Below are 19,684 nucleotides of genomic sequence, written 5' to 3' on the forward strand. Positions count from 1 at the left end.
CCAAATCAGAAAAGAAGAAGTAAAGCTGTCACTGTTTGCAGATGACATGATACTATACATAGAGAATCCTAAAGATGCTACCAGAAAACTACTAGAGCTAATCAATGAATCTGGTAAAGTAGCAGGATAAAAAATTAGTGCACAGAAATCTCTGGCATTGTATATACTAATGATGAAAAATCTGAAAGTGAAATCAAGAAAACACTCCCATTTACCATTGCAACAAAAAGAATAAAATATCTAGGAATAAACCTACCTAAGGAGACAAAAGACCTGTATGCAGAAAATTATAAGACACTGATGAAAGAAATTAAAGATTATACAAATAGATGGAGAGATATACCATGTTCTTGGATTGGAAGAATCAACATTGTGAAAATGACTCTACTACCCAAAGCAATCTACAGATTCAATGCAATCCCTATCAAACTACTACTGGCATTTTTCACAGAACTAGAACAAAAAATTTCACAATTTGTATGAAACACAAAAGACCCTGAATAGCCAAAGCAATATTGAGAACGAAAAACAGAGCTGGAGGAATCACGCTCCCTGACTTCAGACTATACTACAAAGCTACAGTAATCAAGACAGTATGGTACTGGCACAAAAACAGAAAGATAGATCAATGGAGCAGGATAGAAAGCCCAGAGATAAACCCACACGCATATGGTCACCTTATGTTTGATAAAGGAGGCAGGAATGTACCGTGGAGAAAGGACAGACTCTTCAATAAGTGGTGCTGGGAAAACTGGACAGGGACATGTAAAAGTATGAGATTAGATCACTCCCTAACACCATACACAAAAATAAGCTCAAAATGGATTAAAGACCTAAATGTAAGGCCAGAAACTATCAAACTCTTAGAAGAATACATAGGCAGAACACTCTATCACATAAATCACAGCAAGCTCCTTTTTGACCCACCTCCTAGAGAAATGGAAATAAAGACAAAAATAAACACATGGGACCTAATGAAACTTCAAAGCTTTTGCACAGCAAAGGAAACCATAAACAAGACCAAAAGACAACCCTCAGAATGGGAGAAAATATTTGCAAATGAAGCAACTGAAAAAGGATTAATTTCCAAAATTTATAAGTAACTCATGCAGCTCAATATAAAAAAAACAAACAAGCCAATCCAAAAATGGGCAGAAGACCTAAATAGACATTTCTCCAAAGAAGAGATACAGACTGCCAATAAACACATGAAAGAATGCTCAACATCTTTAATCATTAGAGAAATGAAATCAAAACTACAATGACATATCATCTCACACCAGTCAGAATGGCCATCATCAAAAAATCTAGAAACAATAAATGCTGGAGAGGGTGCAGAGAAAAGGGAACACTCTTGCACTGTTGGTGGGAATGTGAATTCGTACAGCCACTATGGAGAACAGTATGGAGGTTCCTTTAAAACTACAAATAGAACTACCATATGACCCAGCAATCCCACTACTGGGCATATACCCTGAGAAAACCATAATTCAAAAAGAGTCATGTACCAAAATGTTCATACCAGCCCTATTTACAATAGTCCGGAGATTGAGACAACATAATTGTCCATCATCGGATGAATAGGTAAAGAAGATGTGGCACATATATACAATGGAATATTACTCAGCCATAAAAAGAAATGAAATTGAGCTATTTGTAATGAGGTGGATAGACCTAGAGTCTGTCATACAGAGTGAAGTAAGTCAGAAAGAGAAAGACAAATACCATATGCTAACACATGTATATGGAATTTAAGAAGAAAAAAAATGTCATGGAGAACCTAGGGGTAAGACAGGAATAAAGACACAGACCTACTAGAGAATGGACTTGAGGATATGGGGAGGCAGAAGGGTAAGCTGTGACAAATTGAAAGAGCGGCATGGACATATATACAGTACCAAACGTAAGGTAGATAGCTAGTGGGAAGCAGCCGCATAGCACAGGGAGATCAGCTCGGTGCTTTGTGACCGCCTGGAGGGATCGGATAGGGAGGGTGGGAGGGAAATGCAAGAGGGAGGGGATATGGGAACATATGTATACGTATAACTGTTTCATTTTGTTATAAAGCAGAAACTAACACACCATTGTTAAGCAATTATACTCCAATAAAGATGTAAAAAAATAAAATAAAATACTAACTTCTTAAAACAGGAAAAAAAAGTTTCAGATCCTAGACCTTTCCTTAACTAGGTATCTGAAAAGATTCCAAACTTGCTTTTATCTTTTTGATCTTTGTGTCATATAATATAAGGATTTTTATAATAGTGGTTGACAATCAAGAATTGTATAAAAACTTTTGCTTTCCCTTAGGGGTTCACAAATACAAAGATACCATTACCTTTCCTATGCTGATATCTGGCTGCAGAAAGCGAAGGCAGTCTGAATAATTAGCCCATGTTTTATTTAAACTGTGCATAAAATCCCATGTTCCATTGGGGTTACAGTGTCGGAAAGCAACTCCTGTGAAGACATGAAGAAAAACACTGAGATTGCTCAGTTCTTGTAGAGTCCATTATAAAAAAATAATAAATTTCTATTCCAAATTAATCATTTCAGAAAAATTCAATACCTTTATGATTGAAGTCATAAATATAAGGAGGGCATGGGACAGCCAACATTTTCCCCACTGTTCCTCTAGGCCAACAGATGAGTCCATCCCATTCTGGGAAACAATTTCCCTCTGATAAGGAAAAAAAATTAAAAAGCAAATAAACAAAGATGCAGTTAGAAGCAGAGAATGAATGCATTCAAAATACAAAATTTCAGGTCACTGCCTATGTAAAACACAGGCATTGTAAAACAAATCAGTAGCTTTGGAAACTAGAATGGGGTAGATATGATGCAAATACCCCAAAACTCATCCACCTAGCCTCATCAAAGGCCCATTGATAGGAACATTTGATTTGCATAAATTAAACATATTTTAGTGACTCCAATATATATGAGTTATATCGATTAATATATAAGAAAGACACAGACCAACTAGAGAATGGACTTGAGGATATGGGGAGGGGGAAGGGTAAACTGTGACAAAGTGAGAGAGTGGCATGGACATATATACACTACCAAATGTAAAATAGGTAGCTAGTGGGAAGCAGCTGCATAGCACAGGGAGATCAGCTTGGTGCTTTGTGACCACCTAGAGGGGTCGGATAGGCAGGGTGGGAGGGAGGGAGACGCAAGAGGGAAGAGATATGGGAACATATGTATATGTATAACTGATTCACTTTGTTATAAAGCAGAAACTAACACACCATTGTAAAGCAATTATACTGCAATAAAGATGTTTAAAAAAAAGAAACATCAGAATTCATTGAGAACAATTTCTTTTTTATTAATTTTTATTGGAATATAGTTGCTTTACAATGTTGTGTTAGTTTCTGCTGTACAGCAAAGTGAATCAGCTACACATGTATATATATCCCCTTTTTTTAGACTTCTTTCCCATTTAGGTCACCACAGAGCACTGAGTAGAGTTCCCTGTGCTGTACAGTAGTTTCTCATTAGTTATCTATTGGATAATATCGCTTATATGTGGAATCTAGAAAAAGGGTACAAATGAACTTATTTGCAAAGCAGAAATAGAGACAGATGTAGAGAACAAACGTATGGATATTAAGAGGGGAAGGGGGCGGGGTGGGATGAATCGGAAGATAAGAACAATTTCTGTTAGTAAAAGTCTATCATAGTTGTAGCTACATTTTTTACCTTAGATTTTTTTTTCATTACTGTTAAAAAATATGACACATGAAATAGATTGAGCTTCACAGGTAAGCTCCAAGATTTGGGTTTGCCTTTTTACCAATTACTAGTAATTTCTTTGAGTTTAACATTCATCTTAAACAAAATTCTCAGAAACTCTACTCTCCTCGAGATGAATCCAGAACCCTATTACTTCTCACAATGTCCACTGCCACACCCCTGGTCCAAGCCACCACATCTCCAGACTAAATTATTGCAATGGCCCCCAATTGGTCTTCTTGATTCCATTCTTGCTCTCCTCTCATTTATTCTTCATGCAATAGCCCCAAATTCTCCAAAGGCTTCCCATCTCTCTCTGAGCAGAAGCCGAGTCTTTCCAAGGCCTAATGGCCCCTCAGGATCTTCTCTCTCCCCGGCTTATTCCCCACTCACCCACCCCAACCCATACTCCTTATCCCCTTTCCTACTATATTTTTCATTTGAGCTCTCATCACCTTCCACTTTTAAGTGTTATTTTATTATCATTTTCTTAAACCATAGGATTTAAGGAGCTTGAGGGTGAGGAATTTTGTCTGTTTTTTAAATTAATTTTTATTGGAATATAGTTGCTTTACAATGCTGTGACAGCTTCTACTATACAGCAAAGTGAATCAGCTATACATATATGCCCTCTTTTTTGGATTTCATTCCCATTTAGGTCACCACAGAGCACTGAGAAGAGTTCCCTGTGCTATATTGTAGGTTCTTATTAGTTACCTATTTTATACATAGTATCAATAGTGTATATATGTCAATCCCAATCTCCCAATTCATCCCACCCCCACTTCCCCCTTGGTGTCCATATGTTTTTTCTCTGTGTCTGTGTCTCTATTTCTGCTTTGCAAATAAGATCATCTGTATCATTTTTCTAGATTCCACATATATGCATTAATATGTGATATTTGTTTTTCTTTTTCTGGCTTACTTCACTCTGTATGACAGTCTCTAGGTCCATCCACATCTCTACAAATGGCCCAATTTCATTCCTTTTTATGGCTGAGTAATATCCCATTGTATATAATGTCCCACAACTTCTCTATCCATTCCTTTTTTCATGGAAATTTAGGTTGCTTCCATGTCCTGGCTATTGTAAATAGTGCTGTAATGAACATTGTGGTACATGACTCTTTCAATTATGGTTTTCTCTCAGTATATGCCCAAGAGGGGGATTGCTGGGTCATATGGTAATTCTATTTTCAGTTTTTTAAGGAACCTCCATACTGTTCTCCATAGTGGATGCATCAATTTATATTCCCACCAACAGTGCAAGAGGGTTCCCTTTTCTCCACACCATCTCCAGCATTTATTGTTTGTAGATTTTTTTGATGATGGCCATTCTGACCAGTGTGAAGTGATACTTCATTGTAGTTTTGATTTGCATTTCTCTAATAATTAATGATGTTGAGCATCTTTTCATGTGCCTCTTGGCCATCTGTATGTCTTCTTTGGAGAAATGTCTATTTAGGTCTTCCACCCATTTTTTGATTGGGTTGTTTGTTTTTTTGGTATTGAGCTGCATGAACTATTTGTATGTTTTGGAGATGAATCCTTTGTCAGTTGGTTCCTTTGCAAGTATTTTCTTCTGTTTTGCTTCATGCGTTTGTCACTCTGTGTTTTTCAGGACTCCCCTCCATTAGTTGTGTATGAAACTTTCAAGAAGAGAGCCTATCAGCCATGTCATATTCCAACTTACCCAAAAGAGACTATTTTTAATGAGTGCTGTATTCATTTTCCATTGCTTCCATAACAAATTAGCACAAACTTAGCAGCTTCAAATACCCCAAATTTATTATCTCACTATTTCTGTAGGTCAGAAGTCTGGTGAGCTCAGCCAGACCTCTGCTTATAGATTCACAAGGCTGAATCAAGGGCTGGGCAGCACTGTGATGCTTTCTGAGGCTCTGGGGGAAAATCTACTTCCTTACTCATTCCAGTTGTTGGTAGAATTTACTTCCTTGTAGTGATAAGACTGAGGTTCCCATCTCCTTCCTGGCTGTCAGCTGAGGGCTATTCCCAACTTCTGAAAGCCACTTGCACTCCTTGGCTCATGGCCCCCTTCCTCCATCTTCAAAGTCAGCAAGGGAGGTCAAGTCCTTCTCACATTTCAAGTCTCTCTTCCATTCTTTTTTTCCATTACTGACTATTCCACCTTCCTCTTTCACTTTTAAGAACCCATGTGATTACATTAGTCCCATCCAAATAATCCAGAATAATCTTCCTATTTTAAGGTCCACAACCTTAATTCCATCTGCAATGCCCTTTTGCCCTGTAATATAACATACACAGGCAGAACACCAGATATTAGGGTTTGGACATCTTTGAGGGGACATTATTCTGCTACCACAAGTACCATTACAGCTCTCTCAATTTTTTAGTTACCAATTACACTAACTGTAGCTGAGGATTTTTGTTATAGCTAACATTCATTATGTCGAGTTTTTCAGTTTTGAATAGTCAGCATGATAGAACCTCATGCAAACACCGATTTCTACAGAAAAGAATTCAGCATAAACCTGAAATTAACTTGCTAGTATCCACCATATCACATGGAAACAAGTACTTGATTTGCTTTGTGAATTGCTGAAGCAATAAGAAAAAGAAAATATCTTCCCTCACCACATTGTTCTCATACAAGAGAACGCTTATTGGAAAGAGCCTCACTTTGCTCTCATAATAAAAGCCTGGGCTTTGCATATTGGAAGTAACCCGGGAACTCATTACGCTGGCTCCTGTTTCTGGTATACGGCTTCACCTGCTTCTTTCCACCATGACCTGCTTTTTGTGTGTTTATCTTCCTTCTTGTTTAAACAGAGTGTAATGAATCAATCTCTTCCATAAACTTTGCACTAGATACTCTTCTACGTCTTGATAGCATTCCATATGACTTTCCATCCATTCACTTTATCTTTAATAAATCATGCATCCTTATTTATCTGGATCCAATCTTTTACCAGATACAGTATCTATGGTGCAATCTATATAAAATGGACCCAGACACATATTCCTGTGTTCTTGTAACTAGTTGTCCCTCTAAAATGTATGCTGCAACGTCACGTGAGATTTTCTGACAAGAGTTGATCATGTGATGGACTAAGGTCTTCACAGAAGTCTAAAAGCCAATGATCAGTTTATTTTATAATTATGTAGTTTTTAAACTGCAATAAAGAACATTGCTGATATTTTCCTTATGCTTTAAAAGGAATCGTTTTTTTTTTGTTCCCTAAAAGATACCAGTCCAAATATACATACAGTTCAATATCTTAAAAAAAAACCCAATCAAAAAATGGGCATAAGACTTAGATAGACATTTCTCCAAAGAAGATATACAGATGGCCAACAGGCGTAGGAAAAGATGCTCAATATCACTAATTATTAGAGAAATGCAAATCAAAACCACAATTAGGTATCACCTCACACCTATCATAATGGCTATCAAAATGTCTACAAATAATAAATGCTGGAGAGGGTGTGGAGAAAAGGGAACCCTCCTACACTGTTGGTGGGAATGTAAATTGGTGCAGCCACTATGGAGAACAGTATGGAGGTTCCTTAAAAAACTAAAAATAGAATTACCATATGATCCAGCAATCCCACCCCTGGATGCATGCACCCCAATGTTCATTGCAGCACTATTTACAATAGCCAAGACATGGAAGCAACCTAAATGTCCATCAACAGAGGAATGGATAAAGAAGATGTGGTATATATATACAATGTAATATTACTCAGCCATAAAAAAGAATAAAATAATGCCATTTGCAGCAACATGGATGGACCTAGAGATTATCATACTAAGTTAAGTAAGTCTGACAGAGAAAGACAAGTATCATATGATATCCCTTTTATGTGGAATCTAAAAAGATGATACAAATGAACTTATTTACAAAACAGGAATTGACACACAGACATAGAAAACAAGCTTATTGGTTACCAAAGGGGCTTATTGGTTACCAAAGGGGATAGTGGGTGGGAGATAAATTAGAAGTTTAGGATTAATATATACATACTACTATATATAAAATAGGTAAACAACAAGGACCTACTGTAGAGCACAGGAAACTATACTCAATATCTTGTAATAACCTATAATGGAAATAACATATATAACATAGATATATATAAAACTGAATCACTTTGCTGTATACTTGAAACTAACACAACATTGTAAGTTAACTATACTTCAATTTTTAGAAGTTCTAAAAAATAAAATAGAATAGCATGTCCTTTAAAAAAAAAGATACCATCCCACACACATACACACACAGACATATTTCAAAATTCAGAAAACCAACACTCCCCCAGAATAATGTTTCCATAGATTGTAATCATCTCTCTGGTGGCTCTTTGACAAAGAGAATAATCAATATTCACAAAAGGTTGAAAAGATTGTGAAAGCCATGCCCTCATACAGCTAATACAGAGATCTTAAATAACATCTCTTTGATCATCATTTCACATTCTATGCGAGTAAATACTTTCATTATTTAGCAAGAAACTAAGTAATTGCCTAATGAGTCACCAAACTCCCTTTATAAATTAACACCATTAATTACACTCCCTGTAATCTTATGTGTGTGCCAGGACAAACTGATCATTAGTGAAACTTGTCAAACCATGATATTTACACAGAGCAATCTAAAATTTGGAGAATATAACTTTGACTCTTTTCGGTTCTACAGTTACCCATAACATAATACAACCATACAATTGTGAAATAAAACTGGGATGATTAATATTTTGGGTTTTGTTCTTAAATACCTAAATAGTTGTATAATGAGGTATTTGCATTTATGTTTTCTTTTCTTTCTTTCATAGACAAGAAGAAAAATTATATTTTATTTTTATTATAAAATTTTTTTCAGAAATAAAACAGAGGATATTATATACCCACAATCTAGAATTTACAGTTGGTAATATTTTACCATATTTATTTCATCTAAATGAATGCTATGGTATTTTAAAGTAAGTTGCAGGCCGCATAACAGCTCACTCTTAAATATTCTGATATGCATCTCTCAATTTTAGGAGAATTTTAAAATGAAAACTTCTTAAATTAACTAGTGAATTCAAAATGTCGTTTATCTTTTCACACTTGTAAAGTGAAGAAATGCTGAGTCAATTTACATATATAGACATTTTTCATTGAAAGGGAGGCCAAAGTTCGACCAGATTTAATTCTATACTATTGTATGGAGAAAGATCTCAAAGAAAGTGCCTTTTCTCTTTTAATATTTATTCATCTACACATTTCACATGAGTTGCACCATCACAAATTTTAGATGTTACATAAGTTTACATCCAGATCTTTTACTCTTTTTAACTCTTGTGGTGTGTGACTGATTCCCAGTTGTTTGTCTTTGCCGACCCTATTCCCTCTGCCAGGAATGTCTTTTTACTTCCTCCTGTACACATCTAAATCCTACTCCTTTAATTTCAAGATTGCTCCTCCAGAAAGCTTTCTCTGATTCCTCCCTGATGAATTAAGATGCTTTTTCAGTGGTTCCATAGTTGTGCTCCTCTGTTGTTACACTTACACACCATCTGAAAGGTGTCTACTTCCCTTATTAGATCATCATTTCCATGGGGTAAGGACAGACTTTGATTCATTTTTTCCAGTGCTTACTACAGAAGCACCACACTGTAGGCACGTAATATCTTTGTTGAACTGTTAAAGGGACAATAAAGATGATAATGTTGGACTAGATAGTCTCTAAGATATCTTCCAGCTCAAAATTTCATGAGATTTCATAGAAAATAGTTCATTTAGTCCTCCTAGATAACAATCTTTATAAATTCCTTCATGACAGTGTTGCTCTTTGTTAGTAGACCTACATGTTTGAGATATCAGGGTCAGTGTTCTTTAAAGGTAACGTAAGTGATTCCCTTTCCTGACATTAGTCTAGCCATTCAGAGAACTCTTTCCTAGTATAAGACACCTACAAAGGCTGAATTAATATAAAAACCTTCTTTGTTAAAACATGGCTTAGCTGGCTACAAATTAAAGGAATAAATCTGAGACCAGAAATTATTCCACAGAATCAGTAGGCACTGCATTTGGGGCTTACGTTAGAGGCCTCTACTGACATATTGGCTAAGAGCTTGGATTTTGATTGTATTCTGGTAACAAAAGATGAGTCTGAGGCCTGATGAAGTGGGAAACTGGACTGGAAACTCCTGTATAAGGTCAGGATCCCCAAAATATGAACCCCTTAGTGAGTGAACAAGAAACAAAAGTATCTTTCAGAAAGAGATTGGCTTGTTTCACTCCTGGTTGCATTTAGAGTTGGACTAGGAAATAATGGAGAAAAAGATTCTTCTCTGACAATTTCTAACCACAAGCTCACATTCATGTGTGGTCTAATATGTGGTCTTAGTTTAACATGGAAAGATCAATAGTTCCACTAGGCACCTTACAGAAAACAGAAATTTTGGAAGAATGCACATTACATGAGTACCTTATAAGTTCTTTATCATAAGTCATTAGACACACAAGGAAATAAGCCCCCATTTGTGGTAGTCAGTATTGACAAGCAAAGCCTGTGGTTATTTTCATATCAAATGCAGAATATAAAATAGGTCTAAGAAGGAAAAAGAAAAGAGATTAAAATGATATTTAAGATAAAGAAACTATGAAAATTAAATAGGAAGATCCCAAAAACTGAAAAATAGAATAATCAAAATTAGCTTAATGGATGGATTAAAGAGCCATTAGACAAAGCTGAACAAAGAGTTGGTGAACTGGAAAATATATTTGCAGAAATTAACAAAACAGCAGTAGAAAAACAAAGAAAAGGAAATCATATAAGACATAAAGATACAAAGGGTAATGTGAGAAGTTCCCATACTTGTCTACTTAAAGTTCCAGAAACAGAAAATAGGAGAATATGGGAGAGCAAATTTTCAAAGACAAAATAGCAAAACATTCCCACCACTGAAAAAAGACACAGAACCTTAGACTTCAGAAATCAAATGAACTCATACCTAGATACGGAATGAAATTGCAGAACATCAAAATCAAAGAGAAACTCTTAAAAGGAGCCAATGAGAAAAACTAATCACCAAAAAAGACTGAGAACTGATTTGTCAACAACAACAATGGAATCCAGGGTGGAAAAGTAAAACAATATCCTTAGGAGCTAAAAGTAAACAATTCTCATCCAAGGATCATAAGTCCAGAAACAGTATCTCTGAAGATTGAGACTGAAATAAATACCTTTCAGACAAACAAAAACTGAGAGAATTCACTATAACTAGATTCCAATGTAAAGAAATCCTTTAAAAAGATGTATTTCAGGAACGGCTTCAAGATGGCAGAAGAGTAAGATGCGGAGGTCACCTTCCTCCACACAAATACATCAGAAATACATCTACATGTGGAGCAACAACTACAGAACACCTACTGAACGGTGGCACAAGACCTCAGACCTCCCAAAAGGCAAGAAACTCCCAACGTACCTGGGTAGGGCAAAAGAAAAAAGAAAACACAGAGACAAAAGAATAGGGATGAGACCTGCACCAGTGTGAGGGAGCTGTGAAGGAGGAAAGGTTTCCGCACACTAGGGAAGCCCCTTCGTGGGCGGAGATGGTGGGTGGCGGAGGGGGGAAGCTTCAGAGCCACGGAGGAGAGCAGAGCAACAGGGGTGCAGAGGGCAAAGCAGAGAGATTCCCACACAGAGGGTCGGTGCCGACCGGTACTCACCAGCCTGAGAGGCTCGTCTGCTCACCCGCCGGGATGGGTAGGGGCTGGGAGCTGAGGCTTGGGCTTCGGACGTTGGATCCGAGGGAGAGGACTGGGGTTGGCTGCATGAACACAGCCTGAAGGGGGCTAGTGCACCAGAGCTAGACAGGAGGGAGTCCAGGCAAATGTCTGGAGCTTCTGAAGAGGCAAGAGACTTATTCTTGCCCCTTTGTTTCCTGGTGCGCAAGGAGAAGGGATTAAGAGCGCTGCTTAAAGGAGCTCCAGAGACAGGCGCAAGCCACAGCTATCAGCGCGGACCCCAGAGACGGGCATGAGACACTGAGGCCGCTGTTTCCACCACCAAGAAGCCTGTGTGAGAGCACAGGTCACTCTCCACACTGCCCCTCTCAGGAGGCTGTGCAGCCCGACACTGCCAGGGTCCCGTGATCCAGGGACAACTTCCCTGGGAGAATGCACGGTGCGCCTAAGGCTGGTGCAACATCACGCTGGCCTCTGCCACAGACTCGCCCCGCATCCATACCCCTCCCTCCTCCAGGCCTGAGTGAACCAGAGCCCCCGAATCAGCGGCTCCTTCAACCCTGTCCTGCCTGGGCAAAGAACAGACGCCCTCAGGAGACCTACATGCAGAGGTGGATCCAAATCCAAATCTGAACCCTGGGAGCTGTGCGAACAAAGAAGAGAAAGGGAAATTTCTCCCAGCAGCCTAAGGAGCAGCAGATTAAATCTCCACAATCAACTTGATGTATTCTGCATCTGTGGAATACCTGAATAGAAAATGAATCATCCCAAATTGAGGAGGTGGACTTTGGGAGCAATGATATATTTTTTTTTCCCTTTTTCTCTTTTTGTGAGTGTGTATGTGTATGCTTCTGTGTGTGATTTTGTCTGTATAGCTTTGCTTTTACCATTTGCCCTAGGGGGCTATCTGTCCATTTTTTTCTCTTTTTTTTTTACTTAAAAGATTTTTTCTTAATAATTATTGTTTATTTTTATTTCAATGACATTATTTTATTTTACTTTATTTTATTTTACTTTATTTTATCTTATTCTTTCTTGCTTGCTTTTTTTTCTCCCTTTTATTCTGAGCCATGAGGAGGACAGGCTCTTGGTGCTCGAGCCAGGCATCCGGGCTGTGCCACTGAGATGGGAGAGCCAAGTTTAGGACACTGGTCCACAAGAGACCTCCCAGCTCCATGTAATATCAAATGGCAAAAATCTCCCAGAGATCTCCATCTCAACGCCAAGACCCAGCTCCACTCAACAACCAGCAAGATACAGTGCAGGACACCCTATGCCAAACAACGACCAAGACAGGAACACAACCCCATACATTACCAGGGAGGCTGCCTAAAATCATAATAAGGCCACAGACACCCCAAAACACACCACCAGACGTGGACCTGCCCACCAGAAAGACAAGATCCAGCCTCATCCACCAGAACACAGGCACTAGTCCCCTCCACCAGGAAGCCTACACAACCCACTAAAACAACATTAGCCACTAGGGACAGAAACCAAAAAAGACAGAAACTACGAACCTGCAGCCTGCAAAAAGGAGACCCCAAACACAGAAAGTTAAGAACAATGAGAACACAGAGAACACACAGCAGATGAAGGAGCAAGGGAAAACCCCACCAGATGTAACAAATGAAGAGCAAATAGGCAGTTTTCCAAAAAAGAATTCAGAATAATGAGAGTAAAGATGACCCAAAATCTTGGAAATAAAAGGGAGAAAATACAAGAAACGTTTAACAAGGACCTAAAAGAACTAAAGAGCTAACAAAGAGTGATGAACAACAAAATAAATGAAATTAAAAATTCTCTAGAACAGACCAATAGCAAAATAACTGAGGCAGAAGAACGGATAAGTGACCTGGAAGAAAACATAGAGGAAATAACTACTGCAGAGCAGAATAAAGAAAAGAGAATGAAAAGAATAGAGGACACTCTCAGAGACCTCTGGGACAACATTAAATGCACCAACATTCGAATTATAGGGGTCCAGAAGAAGAAGAGAAAAGAAAGGGATGGAGAAAATATTTGAAGAGATTATAGTTGAAAAGTTCCCTAATACGGGAAAGGAAATAGTTATTCAAGTCCACGAAGCATAGAGAGTCCAATACAGGATAAACCCAAGGAGAAACACACTAAGACACATATTAATCAAACTATCAAAAATTAAATACAAACAAATATTAAAAGCAGCAAGGGAAAAACAACAAATAACACATAAGGGAATCCCCATAAGGTTAACAGCTGATTTTTCAGCAGAAACTCAGCAAGCCAGAATGGACTGGCAGGACATATTTACAGTGATGAAGGAGAAAAACCTACAACCAAGATTACTCTACCCAGCAAGGATCTCATTCAGATTTGATGGAGAAATTAAAAGCTTTACAGACAAGCAAAAGCTAACAGAATTCAGCACCACCAAACTAGCTTTACAACAAATGCTAAAGGAACTTCTCTAGGCAGGAAACACAAGAGAAGGAAAACACCTACAATAACAAACCCAGAACAATTAAGAAAATGGTAATAGGAACATACATATTGATAATTACCTTAAATGTAAGTGGATTAAATGCTCCAACCAAAAGACATAGACTGGCTGAATGGACACAAAAACAAGACACGTATGTATGCTGTCTAAAGAGACCCACTTCAGACACACGGACACATACAGACAGAAAGTGAGGGGATGGAAAAAGATATTCCATGCAAATGGAAATCAAAAGAAAGCTGGAGTAGCAATTCTCATATCAGACAAAATAGACTTTAAAACAAAGACTATTACAAAAGACAAGGACACTACATAATGATCAAGGGATCAATCCAAGAAGAAGATATAAAAATTGTAAATATTTATGCACCCAACATAGGTGCACCTCAATACATAAGATAAATACTACCAGCCATAAAAAGGGAAATCAAAAGTAACACAATCATAGCAGGGGACTCGAACACCCCACTTTCACCAATGGACACATCATCCAAAATGAAAATAAATAAGGAAACACAAGCTTTAAGTGATACATTAAACAACATGGACTTAATTGATATTTATAGGACATTCCATCCAAAAACAACAGAATACACATTCTTCTCAAGTACTCATGGAACATTCTCCAGGATAGATCATATCTTGGGTCACAAATCAAGCCTTGGTAAATTTAAGAAAATTGAAATCATATCAAGTATCTTTTCTGACCAAAAGCTATGAGACTAGATATCAATTACAGGAAAAAATCTGTAAGAAATAAAAACACATGGAGGCTAAACAATACACTACTTAATAATGAAGTGATCACTGAAGAAATCAAAGAGGAAATCAAAAAATACCTAGAAACAAATTACAATGAAAACACAATGACCCAAAACCCATGGTATGCAGCAAAAGCAGTTCTTAGAGGGAAGTTTATAGCAGTGCAATCCTACCTTAAGAAAAAAGAAACATCTCAAATAAACAACCCAACCTTACACCTAAAGCAATTAGAGAAAGAAGAAAAAAAAAACCCCAACGTTAGAAGAAGAAAAGAAATCATAAAAATCAGATCAGAAATAATTGAAAAAGAAATGAAGGAAACGATAGCAAAGATCAATAAAACTAAAAGCTGGTTCTTTGAGAAGATAAACAAAATTGATAAACCATTAGCCAGACTTATTGAGGAAATAATGGAGATGACTCAAATCAATGGAATTAGAAATGAAAAAGGAGAAGTAACAACTGACACTGCAGAAATACAAAGTATCATGAGAGATTACTACAAGCAACTCTGTGCCAATAAAATGGACAACCTAGAAGAAATGGACAAATTCTTAGAAAGGCACAACCTTCTGAGACTGAACCAGGAAGAAATAGAAAATATGAACAGACCAATCACAAGCACTGAAATTGAAACTGTTATTAAAAATCTTCCAACAAACAAAAGCCCAGGACCAGATGCCTTCACAGGAGAATTCTATCAAACATTTAGAGAAGAGTTAACACCTATCCTTCTCAATCTCTTCCAAAATATAGCAGAGGGAGGAACACTCCCAAACTCATTTTACATGGCCACCATCACTACGATACCAAAATTAGACAAAGATGTCACAAAGAAAGAAAACTATAGGCCAATATCACTGATGAACATAGATGCAAAAATCCTCAACAAAATACTAGCAAACAGAATCCAACAGCACATTAAAAGGATTATACACCATGATCAAGTGGGGTTTAACCCAGGAATGCAAGGATCCTTCAATATATGCAAATCAATCAATGTGATACACCATATTAACAAACTGAAGGAGAAAAACCATATGATCACCTCAATAGATGCAGAGAAAGCTTTCGACAAAATTCAACACCCATTTATGATAAAAACCCTCCAGAAAGTAGGCATAGAGGGAACTTTCCTCAACATAATAAAGGCCATATATGACAAACCTACAGCCAACATCATCCTCAGTGATGAAAATCTGAAACTATTTCCACTAAGATCAGGAACAAGACAAGGTTGCCCACTCTCACCATTATTATTCAACATAGTTTTGGAAGTTTTCGCCACAGCAATCAGAGAAGAAAAGGAAATAAAAGGAATCCAAATCAGAAAAGAAGAAGTAAAGCTGTCACTGTTTGCAGATGACATGATACTATACATAGAGAGTCCTTAAGATATTACCAGAAAACTACTAGAGCTAATCAGCGAATCTCGTAAAGTTTCAGGATACAAAATTAATGCACAGAAATCTCTTGCTTTACTCTACACTAATGATGAAAAATCTGAAAGTGAAATTAAGAAAACACTCCCACTTACCATTGCAACACAAAGAATAAAATATCTAGGAATAAACCTACCTAAGGAGACAAAAGACCTGTATGCAGAAAATTATAAGACACTGATGAAAGAAATTAAAGATTATACAAATAGATGGAGAGATATACCATGTTCTTGGATTGGAAGAATCAACATTGTGAAAATGACTCTACTACCCAAAGCAATCTACAGATTCAATGCAATCCCTATCAACTACCACTGGCGTTTTTCACAGAACTAGAACAAAAAATTTCACAATTTGTATAGAAACACAAACGACACCGAATAGCCAAAGCAATCTTGAGAAAGAAAAACGGAGCTGGAGGAATCAGGCTCCCTAATTTCAGACTATACTACAAAGCTACAGTAATCAAGACAGTATGGCACTGGCACAGAAACAGAAATATAGATCAACGGAACAGGACAGATATCCCAGAGAGAAACCAACACACATATGGTCACCTTACCTTTAATAAAGGAGGCAAGTATATATAGTGGAGAAAAGACAGCCTCTTCAATACGTGATGCTGGGAAAACTGGACAGCTATATGTAAAAGAATGAAACTAGCACACTCCCTAATACCATACACAAAAATAAACTCCAAATGGATTAAAGACCTAAATGTAAGGCCAGACACCATCAAACTCTTAGAGGAAAACATAGGCAGAATGCTCCATGACATAAATCACAGCAAGACCCTTTTTGACCCACCTCCTAGAGAAATGGAAATAAAAAAAAATAAACAAATGGGACATAATGAAACTTAGAAGCTTTTGCACAGCAAAGGAAACCATAAACAAGACAAAAAGACAACCCTCAGGTTGGGAGAAAATATTTGCAAATGAAGCAACTGTCAAAGGATTAATCTCCAAAACATACAAGCAACTCATGCAGCTCAATATCAAAAAAAAAAATCCAATCCAAAAATGGGCTGAAGAACTAAATAGCCATTTCTCCAAAGAAGGTATACAGATTGCCAACAAACACATGAAAGAATGCTCAATGTCATTAATCATTAGACAAATGCAAATCAAAACTACACTGAGATATCATCTCACTCTGGTCAGAATGGCCATCATCAGAAAATCTACAAACAATAAATGCTGGAGAGGCTGCAGAGAAAAAAGAACCCTGTTGCACTCTTGGTGGGAATGTAAATTGATACAGCCACTATGGAGAGCATATGGAGGCTCCTTAAAAAACTAAAAATAGAACTACCATATGACCCAGCAATCCCACTACTGGGCATATACCCTGAGAAAACCATAATTCAAAAAGAGTCATGTACCAAAATGTTCATTGAAGCTCTATTTACAATAGTCAGGACATGGAAGCAACCTAAGTGTCCATTGACAGATGAATGGATAAAGAAGATGTGGTACATATATACAATGGAATATTACTCAGCCATAACACAGAATGAACCTGAGTTATTTATAGTGAGGTGGATGGACCTAGAGTCTGTCATACAGAGTGAAGTAAGTCAGAAAGAGAAAAACAAATACCATATGCTAACACACATATATGGAACCTAAAGAAAAGAAAAAAAATGGTCAGAAGAACCTAGGGGCAAGATGGGAATAAAGATGCAGACCTACTAGAGAATGGATTTGAGGATACTGGGAGGGGGAAGGGTATGCTGGGACAAAGTGAGAGAGTGGCATGGACATATATACACTACACTACCAAACATAAAGTAGATAGCTAGTGGGAAGCAGCCGCATAGCACAGGGAGATCAGCTCATTGCTTTGTGACTACCTAGAGAGGTGGGATAGGGAGGTTGGGAGGGAGGGAGATGCAAGAGGGAAGAGATATGGGGACATATGTATATGTATAACTGATTCACTTTGTTATAAAGCAGAAGCTAACACAGCATTGTAAAGCAATTGTACTCTAATAAAGATGTTAAAAAATAAATAAATAAAATAAAATACTATTAAAAAAAGATGTATTTCAGGAAGAAGAAAAATTATAAAAACATACAGTTAAGATAAAACTTTATGATAATAGCACATAATTTGGAAGCAAAGTATTTCAAAAGGCATTATTTGAGAGAGGGAAATTATTGATAACATTAAACTTTCTTTAAAATACATGAAAAAATTCTAGGTTAATCACTAAATAACTAAATATAACATATATCTTCCAAACTAGTAGGAGGAGGGAGGATGAAATAAGGAAAAAAGTTTCAATCAATTCAAAAGAACAGAAGGTGGAACTGGGGAGTAGAAGGGACAAACAGGAAGAGCTGGTGAAATTAAAAGCCCAAATAAGATGGTAAAATTAAATTCAAATACTGTATATTCATTATCATAATTAATGTAATTGGCTAAACTCTTCAGTTAATAGACAAAGCATAACAGAATAAATAACAAGAAGTCCACCTGTGTCTTGTTTATAAAAGATACTCCCCAAACATAAGTAAACAGAAAAGTTTAATAGAAGAAAGGGAAAAGATAAGGAATTGCTGTTTAATGGCTTTAGAGTGTCAATTTTGCAAAATGAAAATTTTCTGGCCATTGGTTTTCACAACAATGTGAATACACTTAACACCACTGAACTGTACATTTAAAAACATTTGATATGATTAATTTAATATTATGTGTATTGTATCATAATTAAAGACTTTTTAAGGATGGGAAAAGATGTGCAAGGCAAATACCAAAGAAGAAAGAACTAATGCTGTTTATTAAATATTATTATTTTAATATAATAATTTTATATTAGTTAATATTTTTAACAGCTTTATTGGAGTATAATTGCTTTACAAATGTGTGTTAGTTTCTGCTTTATAAAAAATTGAATCAACAATGACTAATGAAATAATGATCATTTTTGTCCATTATATGTAGAGTGAGATTAATTACTTCACAAATGGTCTCAATACACTGTACGTGTTTACATAAAAAAAAAGAAATTGAATCAGCTATACATATACATATATCCCCATATCTCCTCCTTCTTGCCTCTCCCTCCCACCCTCCCTATCCCATCCCTCTAGGTGGACACAAAGCACTGAGTTGATCTCCCTGTGCTATGCAGCTGCTTCCCACTAGCTATCTATTTTACATTTGGTAGTATATATAAGTCCATGTCACTCTCTCACTTCGTCCCAGCTTGCCTTTCCCCCTCCCGTGTCCTCAAGTCCATTCTCAATGTCTGCACCTTTATTCCTGTCCTGCCCCTAGGTTCTTCATAACTTTTTTTTTTTAGATTCCATATAATGTGTTAACATACAGTATTTGTTTTTCTCTTTCTGACTTACTTCACTCTGTATGACAGACTCTAGGTCCATCCACCTCACTACAAACAACTCAATTTCATTTCTTTTTATGGCTGAGTAATATTCCATTGTATATATGTGCCATATCTTCTTTATCCGTTCATCTGTCGATGGACACTTAAGTTGCTTCCATGTCTTGGCTATTGTAAATAGAGCTTCA

The 19,684-nt window shown here is 36.9% G+C and overlaps 1 protein-coding gene across 2 annotated transcripts in view; it reads right to left on the reverse strand.

The window, feature by feature from the left end:
• PTH2R (parathyroid hormone 2 receptor) overlaps positions 1-19,684 on the reverse strand; it is a gene marked incomplete at both ends in the record, with an annotated part of 116,710 nt that overhangs the window by 60,152 nt on the left and 36,874 nt on the right. The window contains 2 exons of one of the 2 annotated variants that reach the window (XM_079710633.1): positions 2,339-2,460; positions 2,570-2,680. In XM_079710633.1, coding sequence (XP_079566759.1) covers positions 2,339-2,460; positions 2,570-2,618 — 171 coding nt within the window. Of the gene's footprint in view, positions 1-2,338; positions 2,461-2,569; positions 2,681-19,684 lie in introns of those variants that run through there. The other variant, XM_079710632.1, reaches the window with a different exon arrangement.

This window comes from Hyperoodon ampullatus (genome assembly GCF_949752795.1).
Source record: "Hyperoodon ampullatus genome assembly, chromosome: 8".
Taxonomy (NCBI): Eukaryota; Metazoa; Chordata; class Mammalia; order Artiodactyla; family Ziphiidae; genus Hyperoodon; species Hyperoodon ampullatus.